General features: G+C 42.5%; 1 protein-coding gene across 5 annotated transcripts in view; it reads right to left on the reverse strand.

Annotated features, from left to right (window-relative positions):
* Positions 1-13,248, reverse strand: part of Klhl12 (kelch like family member 12) — a 33,793-nt gene that overhangs the window by 19,536 nt on the left and 1,009 nt on the right. For 2 of the 5 annotated variants that reach the window (XM_032914764.1, XM_032914765.1), the window contains exons 2-4: positions 10,749-10,949; positions 6,222-6,375; positions 2,856-3,073 (exon numbers count right to left, since the gene is read on the reverse strand). In XM_032914764.1, the coding sequence (XP_032770655.1) occupies positions 2,856-3,073; positions 6,222-6,375; positions 10,749-10,943 (567 nt within the window). In that variant the 5' untranslated portion in view covers positions 10,944-10,949. Of the gene's footprint in view, positions 1-2,855; positions 3,074-6,221; positions 6,376-7,102; positions 7,213-10,748; positions 10,950-12,373; positions 12,525-13,248 lie in introns of those variants that run through there. The other 3 variants (XM_032914763.1, XM_032914766.1, XM_032914767.1) reach the window with 3 other exon arrangements.

Below are 13,248 nucleotides of genomic sequence, written 5' to 3' on the forward strand. Positions count from 1 at the left end.
TCTCTGTCGTTCCAGGACAGGCTGGTCTACAGAGTTCCAGGATGGCCAGGACTACACAGAGAAACCCAGGCTTAAAAGCATGTATATTGTTTTCTTTTGTCTAAAAGCAAACAAATTAAAATTTCAGAGAAAATGCTAAATGTGCCTGTGAATGTCAATGATTCATAATGGGAAAATATTCTTCACAAAGTTCAGACAAGACACTGCCCATTAATGTTTGGGGCAGTCCTGTGTGCTATGGACTAATATCTTTAATGGTTTTTTTTTTTTTTTTTTTTTTTTTTTTTTTTTTTCGGCTGGGGACCGAACCCAGGGCCTTGCGCTTGCCCAGGCAAGCACTCTACCACTGAGCTAAATAACCCCATTCTTTAATGGGTTTTAATCATATGTTGGTGCTTTAATCAGACGACACACTGCTTCCCACTAAGCGCTGCTGGGTCTGTGCTTGAGATGGTGTCTCACAGAACACAGGCAGGCCTTGAGCCTTTGATCCTGCTACCATCTTTTGCCGTCAGTTATAGGATTACAGACTAGCACCACCATGCTTGCTCCGATTGTTTTATTTAATAAGAGGAAGAACTACGTAGCAACCAGAAGTCAAGACATCTGGTTCCAGTTTTGTGCTGGTTTCCAGAAAGGAAAAGAACAAAACAAAACAAAAACAAAAACCTTTTGTTGTCATTCCAGAAAAAAAAAGACAAAAGCCCGTCTTGATATTCGAGGAAGGAAAACTACATAAAAATGCTCACGTTGTTCTTCGTCTTGGCCTCTGAATACGGATAGCTATTTGCGCTCTCTGGTCCATCTTATTTTATCCAGATTCTACAACAGGTCCAAAATGAACATTTTTGTGCTAATTTCCTAATGAGGGCCTTTAGAAGCAAACTGGTCACCTGGCGGTGAGCTCACCCATAACTTAATGTTTGGGGGAAAGGCCTTGGGAATAGGAGGCCTGATTTGTGCTTGTTTGTTTTTCTTGTTGCTTTGCTACTTGGAGAAAGGGTTTCATACAGCCCAAGCTAGTCTGGTACTCAATAATGTAGCAAAGGAAGGTTTTAAACTGATCCTCCTGCCTATATGATAGAAATACAGGCACAAGCTAGCAAACCCACCTTTAAACTTCCTTTTTTCCCTTTCTTTTGTTCTTCTGTGGTCTAGGATGGCTTGAACTTCACAGCTCTGCCTCCCATACGCTGGAGTGACAGGTGTGTGGCATCACCTCTAGGCTGGAGTGACAGGTGTGCGGCATCACACATCTAGCTGCTTGCCTGGGTCTGAATCGTGCTATACTACCTACAACGGTATGACGGTTTACCTCTGAGCCACAGTCTGATAACTGCAGACAGACGTGGGGATTAGGTGGATGCCACAGGAAGATACTTAGAGCTGGGTCAGTGACAGCACTTGCCTACCGTGCCCAAGACTTACCAATTCCAAACTCTAACACAGAAACACAAAGGAATCAAAAGAGGAGGTGGGAAGAGGAAGGAAGAGAGTGGATGCACCAAGGGATAGGGATTTCCCCTGTAAGTACTTGATAAGCCTTTGACAAATTAACCAATTGTAAACGCTAAGTACTATTTTCCTATAAACAGTAGCACTAAGTATCATCACTGTGCTTTCTCATACACAGACAAATCAAGAAGAGTCACGACAGGTGTGGTGGCACACACCTTTATTCCTAGCACCTGGGAGACAGCGGCAGGTGGATTTCTAAGTTCAAATCTAGTCTGGTCTACACAGAAAACCCCTGCCTCAAAAAAGCAAAAATAAATAGATTAATAAATAAATAATACGAAGTATAAAAAAGTCATATTTTTCTAGCTAACCACTGGCTCCTAAATGTGAAGAATACACTTTGTGGCCACAAAGTCTGCAAAGGAAGACAAGGTCCTGCACCGTGGGGGTGAGTACAAGACCAACCAATCTTTGACACATTAGCATCTCTAACAGCGCCTCTCCAGGCTGGCATAAAGTCAACTTGGGGAAATATTACTCTCTAAGTGCAAAAAATTTATCAACTGCTCTTATCAGTTTTGTCTTACGACAGTTGTTAAAGAAAAACGTACAGCAAAAACTGGCTAAAATTTAATAAAAGTAAACTTAACACCTTTTATTTTCTAACACGCATACCTGTTTTGTAGCCAATCAGAAAAGAGACCATATGGTTTACACAAAGTGTACCACAGAATCTCTTTTCTCCTAGGGTGCTTTGTTTTTTAGAGAGACAGTCTCACTGTTGCCTAGGCAAGCTTGTGATCCTCCTGTCTCAGCCTCTTGAGTACTGGGATTACACATACACAGTGGCACACCTGGATGGCCACAGAATTTCTTTAGGTAGCAAACTCTCCTACAGCATGTCAAAGCATTTAACCCAATCTAATATTTTCTAACGTGCCTGTTATATAAACTAAGAAACAGATGCTCGGCAATGTATTTATTTCAGTAGAGAAGTAAAACTCAAGAGCAATATACACACAGGACTTGGGTCTCTTCTAGAAGCTACTGACTAAAGGACTAATACCCTGGAGATTAAAGTACAGGCTTCAAAGACATCTACTAGTCCTCTGTTAGATTCCTCATTCCCACTTATAAACCTACACACAACGAACACTACCACACAGCCAATGGGTAATAGTATTGTACAGAAATTTTACCTTGTTTCCAATTTCTGCATTTAATTATTTACCACTGGAATCCATATATTTGATGAAGGACCAGGGCAGTCTTTTTTCTCCACAGATACACAAATAAATTAAGACTTTTGGCACCAGTAGGGGTATTTGATTATGAAACCATACTATGGACATCTGCTCTGTAATTAAAAAAACTGTAACACCAAGCCAAATCTGTACCTGAATCTCATCGCACTTGATTAGCTTCTCCACCTCTCCTTGACTCAGAAGAATGAACTCTTCGTGCTGTACCACTTCAGGAAAATGCTTCTGGCTAAAAACCTCAGCTGCTTGCATCAGGTCAACGCAATTGTGAGTTTCAGCAAAATCCCTGATACCCAGGCAATTAGATGGATCCAACTGACTTTCTAAGAACTCACAGCAGGCTTGTTTTACACCTAGGGCAAACACAGGCAGTGAGCAGACTTCAGGATACTTGGCCAAGTGTAAAGTAGCCTTCCATTCTTGGATCTTAAAGTCTTCTCTACATGTTACGGGGAACCCTAGCTCTACACCTTAACACAAGAAAATGTGTGGTCCAGGCATTTAAACAGTGGCTATACTATGTCACCTTTAAAAGCCCTTTAAACTTGCTTCTGTCTCATCTTTAAAATGAGTGTAGCAAGTCCAAATTAGCTTCAGGAACCATTAGACTGCTGCAAACTCTTAGCCTCTGGAACCAATCTGAAGAGTAACTTAATTTACTATGTTCTTATTTCCTACTCTAAATAGTTGTTTTGTTAAGATTTACTTATTTTTACTTTGTATTTACTTAATACTAAGTATTAAGTCTGCACATATATAAATACACCATGGCATGCAGTGTCCGAGAAGGTCACAGTAGTCCCGTGGCACTGGAGTTTAAGGCAGTTGTGAGTCATTATGTGAGTGCTGGAAACCTGACCCAGGTTCTCTGCAAGACAAGTACCCTTGAACACGGAGCCACCTCTCTAGTCCCTGTATCAAACTTATTTTAAACCTTCAGTAAAAGAAAACATTCCTATAATCCTCTGGTCAATTTAGAATAAAAGCTTGGGTTGTACCTTGACAGAGAAGCATCATTGCCAGTCTAGCATCTTGGCATAAGCAAGGCCTTGGTTTCAATCCCTGACACTGGGAAAAGGGATGGTCCAGTGCATGAACTCAGTTCTTTTTTGGTTTGGTTTTTGAGACAGAGTCTTACTGTGTAGCCCTAGCCAGTCTAGAGCTCACAGTGTAGAAGAGAATGGTCTCAACTCACAAATATCTGTCTGCATCTCTCTCTGGAGTGCTGGGATTAAAGGCTTGTGCCACAACACCTGGCATAAACTTAACTTAATTTTCTAAGTCTGCACTTAGCGCGCTCCACTTCACCTCAGTCTTGTATGACAGGTGGGGAATGAGGACTGGACATAGGGGTCTGTGCCTGTAATCCCAGCATTCAGGAGGCTAGGAAGGATCACGAACTCAAGGCCAGTTTAGACCACACAGTGATACACTTATCTAAAACAAAACAAACAGCAGTAAGAATGTTTCAATTATGTGGATACATGGTTGGAGGTTGAAGGGACAGATGGCTAGTTACCATGGTGACAACTGTAATCCTAGTGCTCAGAAGGCTGAAGCAAGAAGACAGAATTAGGACCAACTGGGATACAATTTAGGGCCACCCTTAGTCTATACAGTGTAGACCAAAATAAAGAAAAAGTATACCAACGCAAACACAAGAACACAGGCACAGAAGTTAACAGAGAGAGAGAGAGAGAGAGAGAGAGAGAGAGAGAGAGAGGGAGGGGGAGGAGAGAGGGGAGAGGGAGAGGGAGAGAGAGAGGAGAGAGAGAGAGAGAGAGAGAGAGAGAGAGAGATTGAGAGGATTGAGATTAGAAACTGGGAGACCATCTGAAAAATTATATTTTAACTCCTATACATTAATTTAAAGTTTATTTACTTCTTTTTGAGACAGGTCTACCTATATAGCCCATGCTGTTTCTCCTTCTCAAGTATAAGGTAAATTTTATTTTATTACTTTTTTGTTTTGTTTTTCTGAGAGAGTTTCTGTGTGAAGCCCTGGCTGTCTTAGAACTAGCTCTGAAGATCAGGCAGGTATCCAACTCACAGAGCTCTACTGGTCTCTGCCTCCTGAACTCTAGAATTAAAGCATGTACCACCACTGAGTAGCATAAATTTTATTTTCAATAGGTATCTTAAGACACACATAGAGGTGCATGCCTTTAATTCCAGCATTTCAGAAACAGAAGCAGGTGGATACCCTTGAGTTAGAGGACAACCTGAGCGGCAAGTTCCCAGATAACCAGTTACATAGTGAGACTCTGTTTCAAAAACAAACCAGGGAACTGGAGAGATGGTTCAACAGTTAAACACACTATTATTCTTGAAGATCTAGGTCCAGTTCCCAGCCCCCAGAATGCAGTCCACAACTGCTTGTAACTCCAGTTTGAGGGAATCTGATACCCTCTTCTGACCTTTGTGGTCATCAGAGGTCACCCATTTGCGTATAACACAGATACACATAAAAAGATAAAAAATAAAAGTAAAAAGAAAATTTAAAAGATATTTTACATGATTCAGACTTAAAGATACAAAAAGGTTTATAAGAAAAAGTCCTGGGGTTGGGGATTTAGCTCAAAGGCGCTTGCCTAGCGGCTTAAGGCCTGGATTCTCCCCAGCTCTGAAAAAAAAAAAAAAAAAAAAAAAAAAAAAAAAAAAAAAAAAAAAAAAGTCCTTAGTCTCACCATGAACAAAGACATCAGATGACAAGGTAAATAATCAGTATCTATGTAAACAATGAATATTATCAGCTTCTTGACAATTTTTACCATGTATGCATACACACATATATACATGTATGTAATACGTATATATGTATGTATTAAGGAAATACCTATATTTTCCATTCTGCTTTGTTTGGTTCAGTTTAATTGCTTAATGTGAATGGGTGCTTTGCAAACATGTGAATCTGTATGATGCCCAGAAGAGGGCATTAAATTCCCTGGAAATGAAAATAATTGTGAACCACCAGTGGATGCTGAGAATCAAACACAGACCCTCCTGAAGAACAGTCCACGCTCTTAAGCCCTGAGCCACCTCTTCAGCCCCTTCAGTTCATTTTAAGATGTAGTCTCATTTTACACACTAAATTGGCTTCAAATTCATACAATCCTCTGCTTCTTTTTTTTTTTTTTTTTTAATTCTTTTTTTCGGAGCTGGGGACCGAACCTAGGGCCTTGCGCTTCCTAGGCAAGCGCTCTACCACTGAGCCAAATCCCCAACCCAATCCTCTGCTTCTTAAGTGCTGCGATTATTGATGTACTGAACCCAGGGCCTTGCGCTTCCTAGGCAAGCGCTCTACCACTGAGCTAAATCCCCAACCCCCATGTGGAGAGATTCTTATGCATTGCTTTTAACTATATCTGATCTTTCATGCTCAAAGATTCCAATGCCATGCTTCCAGACTGACCTCTGAAAGTCTCTTGATTAATTTTATGTCAATGAAAAACACTTCCAGGGCTACTGTGTCAGGAACAAGACACCTTTTATTGTCTGTACCTTTCAACTGGAGAAGACAGGCTGCAGGGAGCAGTTCTTGAACATTCTCCACTGTCACATGTACTGTTTCTGTATACACGAAGTCCAACAGGATTTCCATTGTAGAAGCAGTTAAACCTTGAATGTCAACATATGGCTTCCCCTTCTCTGAAAGCTGAAAATTCATGAGGTAGGAAAGGATGGTACTTTAGATTCCACAAGGTAAAAGACAGAATCCAAGTCTAAGAGCTTAAAGGGATACTGGTACTAATTAAATACACATCTTTCAAAAACAACAACGTGGGGTTGGAGAGCTGGCTCAGTGGTTAAGAGTCCTGGCTGCTGGCTGGGCAGTGGTGGTGCACACTTTACTCTCAGTGTTTGGGAGGCAGAGACAGTGGATCTCTGAGTTCGAGGCCAGCCTGGTCTACAGAATGAGTTCCAGAATGGCCAGGGTTACAAAGAGAAACAAAAACAAAAGAGTACTAGTTGCTCTTCCAGAGGACCTAGGTTCAATTCCCAGCACCCATTGCAGCTCGCAATCATAACACCAGTTCCAGGGGTCAAGCCATTTTCTGACCACCACAAACACCAGGCTCACACATTTGAAACAGTCATACATGTAGGCAAGACACTTATAAGCATAAAATAATTTTATAAAAAGCTTAAAATTATAATAAATGTTATTTGATTTGTATCTAGCAGGTATGACATGTATGGGCAGTTGGCTGTATCCCTAGGAGTGAACAATGGAATAGCAAAGTTTCTAGAGAATTAACCTGATTCCATATTAAAACCAACACAGATATTTTAGAAAACAAAATACGAAAGTTTCATGAACCACTAGTACCCATGTGCCTTTATGATAAAACATTTTCTCTCTTCTTTCCTCTCCTACACACCTGATTATGCTATGTGGCTGACCTGGTTTTCAGGTTGTAGCCCAAGCTGTCCTTGAATTTATAGCCATCCTCTCACCCAGACTTCTGAGGGCTGGCATTACAGGCATTTGCTAAAACAGAAACAGTCAATGAAATGTCATGGAAATAGGACTCTGAGATTTACAGCTACAACCTCCTCCAGGACGACCACATTCTTCTCCTCTGCCCACCCTCAGACTACATCTGGATAGAAAGAGAACGTGGATATCACTGCAAGTGGCTCCTCTCCTCAGCTAACACTGTCTGAGATGGGGGAGGGGGACTGCAGTGATCCAGAGCTGCTCTAGGCTATGCAGTGACATCAAACGTCAAAAAATGAGATCAAAAGCAAATGCAACAGCAAAACCTCAGCCCTAGGGCAGAGACATGTAGATCCCATGACTCTCCTGCAAGCTCAGGGTTCAGTGAGAGACCTTGTCTCAAAAAGTAAGGTGGAGAGGAGGAGAAACGGTTAAGGAAGACATGTGATGTCGAGCTCTGGGCTCACCACACCCTCACAAGGGTCAGCACACTCACACACACCCACATGTGCTCATACACACAAACTCCTATTACAACTCTTATGTACTTCCAATGGCTTTGTCATACTTGCTTTCTCCATCAGCCAGAGGGTAACAAAAAAAATGTTTTTTAAAAAAATCAATCCCCCTTTAATCCCTGCACACTGGGGTGGGGTTGGGGGTTGGGGGAAACCAGGGCAAAGACAGAACTTGAGGACAGCCTGGCCTACAAAGGGAGTCCAGGACAGCCAGGGCTCTGTTATACAGAGAAACTCTGTTTCCGAAAACAAAAATAACAACAAAAATATCACACTCTAGCCAGGCATTGGTGGCACACACCTTTAAGTCCAGCATTCTGGAGGCGGAGGCAGAGGCAGGTGGATTTCTGAGGTCGAGGCTAGCCTGGTCTACAGGGGGAGGTCTACAACAGGCGCAGAAAAGCCCTGTTTAGAAAAGGAAAGAAGGAAAGAAGGAAAGAAAGAGTCATGTATGAGAAGAAATTAGTTTTTTTCCTCCAAGATTCCAGAAATTCCCCAGTGTTGAAAAAACAGTGTAGACAGCCTTTCTCCAAGACAGGAGACAGCCTGACAGCAGGCAGGACACACGCTGCTTTAGCAGGACTGTGTGAGCAGCAGTCTTAGTCCACCTCATGCTCAGCACTGGTCAACACTCCCTACCCAGCTAAATGGCAATGTTTTTGGGGCAGACATCATAAAGGAGAGTACAAGCTAGAGATCTGTGGTACCAGCCTTATGGCTGAACATAGGAGTTAAGGATTATTTTTTACAGTCATATGCTATAGTGGCAGAGCCTACCTCTCTGTGGTACTCTAAGCAATGTGACCTTGGCAAGGCATTTGTTGAGACCTTTCATCTGGAAAATGAAATGGCAATATTTACCCCTTGGGTAAATGACAACATGGCAATGTGACTGGGCCCATAAATATAGCTGTTATTATCACGACACTCCCTCTCTTATCTGGCTCCAGCAACTACTTCTTCAGTACGTTGACAGGGACTTTTTTTTTAATTTTTACCTTATGTGCAATGGTGTTTTGTCTGCATGTATCTCTGTGTGAGGATGTCAGATCTCTTGGAACTAAAGTTAGACAGTTGTGAACCATAATGTGGGTGCTGGGAATGGAACCCGGACCCTCTGGAAGAACAGCAGTGCTCTTAACCACTGAGCCACCTCTGCAGCCTCACAGTGATGGGCACTACCTAAAGAAAACACTGGTGCTTAGAGATACTTTTTAAAGAGTCTTATCATAGCCAGGCACGATGGCTCACACCCATAGTCTCTGTACTGGAGGCGGCTGAAGCAGAGAGATGAAGTATTTCAGGCCAATTGGGAGTTAAGATTCTTTCTCAAAAACAGATGCACATATATGCAAACCACAGGCTTGGAGAGACTGGTCAAGCATTTGTAACACCCACGTCAGGTGACTCACAACCATTGGAATTCTAGCTCTGGGGCATCTGGTGCCCTATGGACTCCACGGGCAACTCCTTGAATACGATGGACATAAAATCCATGCAGCACATACACGGAACTCTTTTTAAATCTTACAAACAAACAAAAAGCCAGCATGCTGAAATAATTCAGATATATGTCGAAGTTTAAATACCCAATACTTATTCTATGCCTCAAACCTAAAATACTTACAAAGACTAGTTTAAATAGTTTTACTTTTTAGAAGCTTTAAAGCCAGGAGGTAGTGGTGTAGCCCTTTAATCTCAGCACCTGGGAGGGAGAGGCAGTCGGATCTGTGGGTTCAAAGCTGGCCTGGTCTACAGGGTGAGTTCCAGGACGGCTCTGCTGTCTACACACACACACACACACACACACACACACACACACACACACACACACACACACACACACACACACCACGAGTTGGAAGCTGACCTGGTCTACAGGGTGAGTTCCAGGACAGCTCTGCTGTCTACACACACACACCCGGAGTTGGTTCCTTCCTTCCCCCTATCTGGTCCATGTCTGCTGTCTACACACACACACACACACACACCCCGAGTTGGTTCATTCCTTCCCCCTATCTGGTCCATGAGGTTTGATGGAAAGCATCTTTACTTGCTGAACCATCTTGCGCCACCTCCTTTTTTTTAAAAAGTAATTTTGGTTTTGGATACAATGTTTCCTATAGCCCCAAATAGCCTAAAACTCTGTGCGGAGGCAAGGATGGTCTTAACCTAGTGGCTTTGTGTATATTAGGCAAGCATTAGACCAGCTGAGCTGCATCCTCTGCCCTTGTTTTCGTGAGACATGGTCTCACCATGAGTTCAAGGCCGGCCCCATGGTGAGAGACCCCCGATCCTGTTTCTGCCCCCCAATTGCTGGCATTACAGACATGTCTACCACATCAAGCTAAGTCAATACTGCACAGTCATTCATTAAACCCCATCTTCCCCTCATCTGAAGTCATCCTGAAATCTGCACCAGTAGCATAAATACTCATTTTCTACAATCATTGATGATTTAAAGCAGAAAGCCAACACATGTCTTACTCAGAACCTACCTATTAACTAACACATTACATAAGTTCACTGGTTTACCAGACTTTTTTTTTTTTTCATTGTTGTCTGCTTTTTTTTTTTTTTTTTTTTTTTTTTTTGAGCTGGGGACCGAACCCAGGGCCTTTTGCTAGGCAAGCAAGCTCTACTGCTGAGCCAAATCCCCAACCCCTTTTTTCATTGTTGAATGCTTTTATATGGGTGTTATTCTGTAGCTCAGAATGGCCTCAAATTTATGGTCATCTTCCTGCTGTCAGGACTGTAAGTGTGAGCCACTATATCTGGTTTCAGATTTATATTTTATTTATTGAGCACTTGTCTGGAATTCTGACACTCCTACACTTTTGACCAAAGAATGGTGTGCTGGAAACATCCCCTTTGATTGAGCAGCCCCTCACACACACAGGACAGTGAAGAAAGAGCTGCCCAGACAGAACCCCAAGATTAACCCTGGTGACCACTTGGCTGACCAATGTCATAGCTGGATCACCAACGCATGCTATTTTGTCCCTTGAAAGAGGAGGACTGCAAAGTTACAATGTGAGTTTGACTTACATAGCAATGACTTGCATTTACCTCACTAGTGAACATGGCACAGAAATAATCACTGCAGGCAGCCAGCACAATCCGGTGGGCAGGGAAGTCTTTCTGCTCCACTCTCAAGGTCACGTCACAGAGGGTATTGCTCTTCCTGAGGGAGTTCATTGAGTTGAGGATGGACTTGGCGTGAGTATTTGTCATTATGTCTTTAGGGGCCATAATGCCGCCCATCAAGCGCTAAGGAGAAAGAACAAAGGAGTCCCTTGGACAGTGCAGCTACAAGGGAAAAAAGGTCACAATGAAGAAGTGGGAAACCAAACACACAATTAGCTTTACAAATTAAGGAACTAAAAGGGCTTCCTTAACCACAAACTTCCACAAATATAGAGAGAGCACTTTTGACCCTGGCACCACCACAATCTGGCCAACAACGACTCCAGTAAACATTACCTCATTCTTCCTCCAAATTCCACGTTCTATATCTTTGGATTCAACCAAGCAAAGAACAAAATATTAAGAACTAAAGAACTGATTTTGAACATGTATACAGGCGTTTATAATTTTCCCTAGAGAATACTATCTCAGCATTACCACTGTTGTGATAAAACACCATGACCAAAAAGCACCTTGGGAGGAAAGGGTCTATTTAGCTTACATATCCCGAGTCACAGTCCAGTGAGAGGTGCAGAGGTGGGAACTAATATCCAGGAGGTAGGAGATGATGCAGGGTCAGTGTCAGTGCAGCTTACTGATGTGCTCCTCATGACTTGCTCAATTTCCTTTATTTCCTTCTACTTTCTTTGCTTTGCTTTTTTTTTTTTTTTTTTTTTTTTTTTTTTTTTTTTTTTTTTGAGATAGGGTTTCTTTGTGTAGCCTGGCTATCCTGGAACTCAATCTGTAGATCAGGCTGTCCTGGAACTCAGAGATCTGATTTCCTCTGCCTTCCAAGTGTGGGGATTAAAGGTTTGCATCACCACCAATCAGTCAGCTGCTCAGTCTACTTTCTTACAGAGGCCTCTAGCCCAGGAGTGGCAAAGTGAAAGAAGCCCTCCCCGGCCAATCACTGATTCAAAAAATGCCCTACCAGCTTGACTGCTTGCAGCCTGATCTTCTGTAGGCATCATCTTAATTAAGGCTCCCTCCTCTCAGATGACCACAGCTTGTGTCATGCCGACATAAAACTAGCCAGCACAAATACAGTAAAATAAGTTTACTGTTTTAGGCATAAGTAATCCAGAACTTGTCTTGAGGTACATGGGTGTGCATGAGGTATACACAAACACCATGCACCTAACTACATGAGTTCAGAGCCAGGTGCAGTGGTATGTTCCCTGCAATCCAAACACTCAGGAGAAAGAGGTAGATTGCTGCAAGCTGGAGCTCACCTTGGTCTACATAACATGTTCCAGGCCAGCCTGGGCTCCATAAAGAGACTCTGGTGTCAAACAACAACAACAACGACAACGACAATGAATTAAACCAAAGAAGACCACCACACTCAGATTTTGGTATCTATGGATTCCTGGAACCAATTCCTTCTGGGTATCAGAGAATAACCAGAATTGCAAAGTTCACTTGTGTGCATTCAGCTGAATAATTATGTATTTGAAAGGCATCGTGAGGAATACTTTTCTGAGTGGACAAACTTTAAGCACACTTACTGTTTGCTCCTCATGACTTGCAGCCCTGGCTGTCCTGGGACTCATTCTGTAGACTGAGCTGGCCTTGAACTCACAAGATCCACCTCCCTCAGATTCTCCCTAAGATGTTCCTCCTCTGAAAATTTTCTGGCAGAACGCAATGGAGGTGCTTATGAAAACAGCCTTTTATTTGAGGTTGCTAAACTTTCTAAAATAAACCAAGAAAAGAAGAAACTGTTCTCCCAAAGCCCACATTCCTGATTTCTTAAGAGTAAAACTGAGGTTCTAAGTTGTCATCTTTTGTTTAGTAGCTCCATCAAAAGCACTCTCAACACTCCCTCCGACAGCTCTGCAACATCTACTTAACAAAAAAGGAGAGGATAGGGGTTGGGGATTTAGCTCAGTGGTAGAGCGCTTGCCTAGCAAGCTCAAGGCCCTGGGTTCGGTCCTCAGCTCCGGAAAAAAAAAAAAAGGAGAGGATTGGGCTGGAGGGATGGCTCAGTGGTTAAGAGCACTGATTGCTCTTCCAGAGGTCCTGAGTTCAAAACCCAGCAACCACATGGTGGCTCACAACCATCTGTAATGAGATCTGATGCCCTCTTCTGGTGTGTCTGAAAACAACTACAAGTGTACTTATAGAATAAATAAATCTTTAAAAAAAAAAAAAGATGACTGACCAAAGCAAACTTTTGTTTTTAAAAGGTTTGCTTAAGTCAACATAATTTCAATTGTGAGATGCAAGAAACTGGGGATTTGCTGAATTCTGTCTGAAGATTAAGAAGATTTCCTGGTGTCTTAGCATAGGGCCCAGCCTGTCTGTGACTGAACATTAAGACAGTAACCTCAAGGCAGCAACCTTCCTCCCAGCACAAAGCCTGACCAAACATTCACCTTTC

Source organism: Rattus rattus, chromosome 10 (assembly GCF_011064425.1).
Source record: "Rattus rattus isolate New Zealand chromosome 10, Rrattus_CSIRO_v1, whole genome shotgun sequence".
NCBI lineage: Eukaryota > Metazoa > Chordata > Mammalia > Rodentia > Muridae > Rattus > Rattus rattus.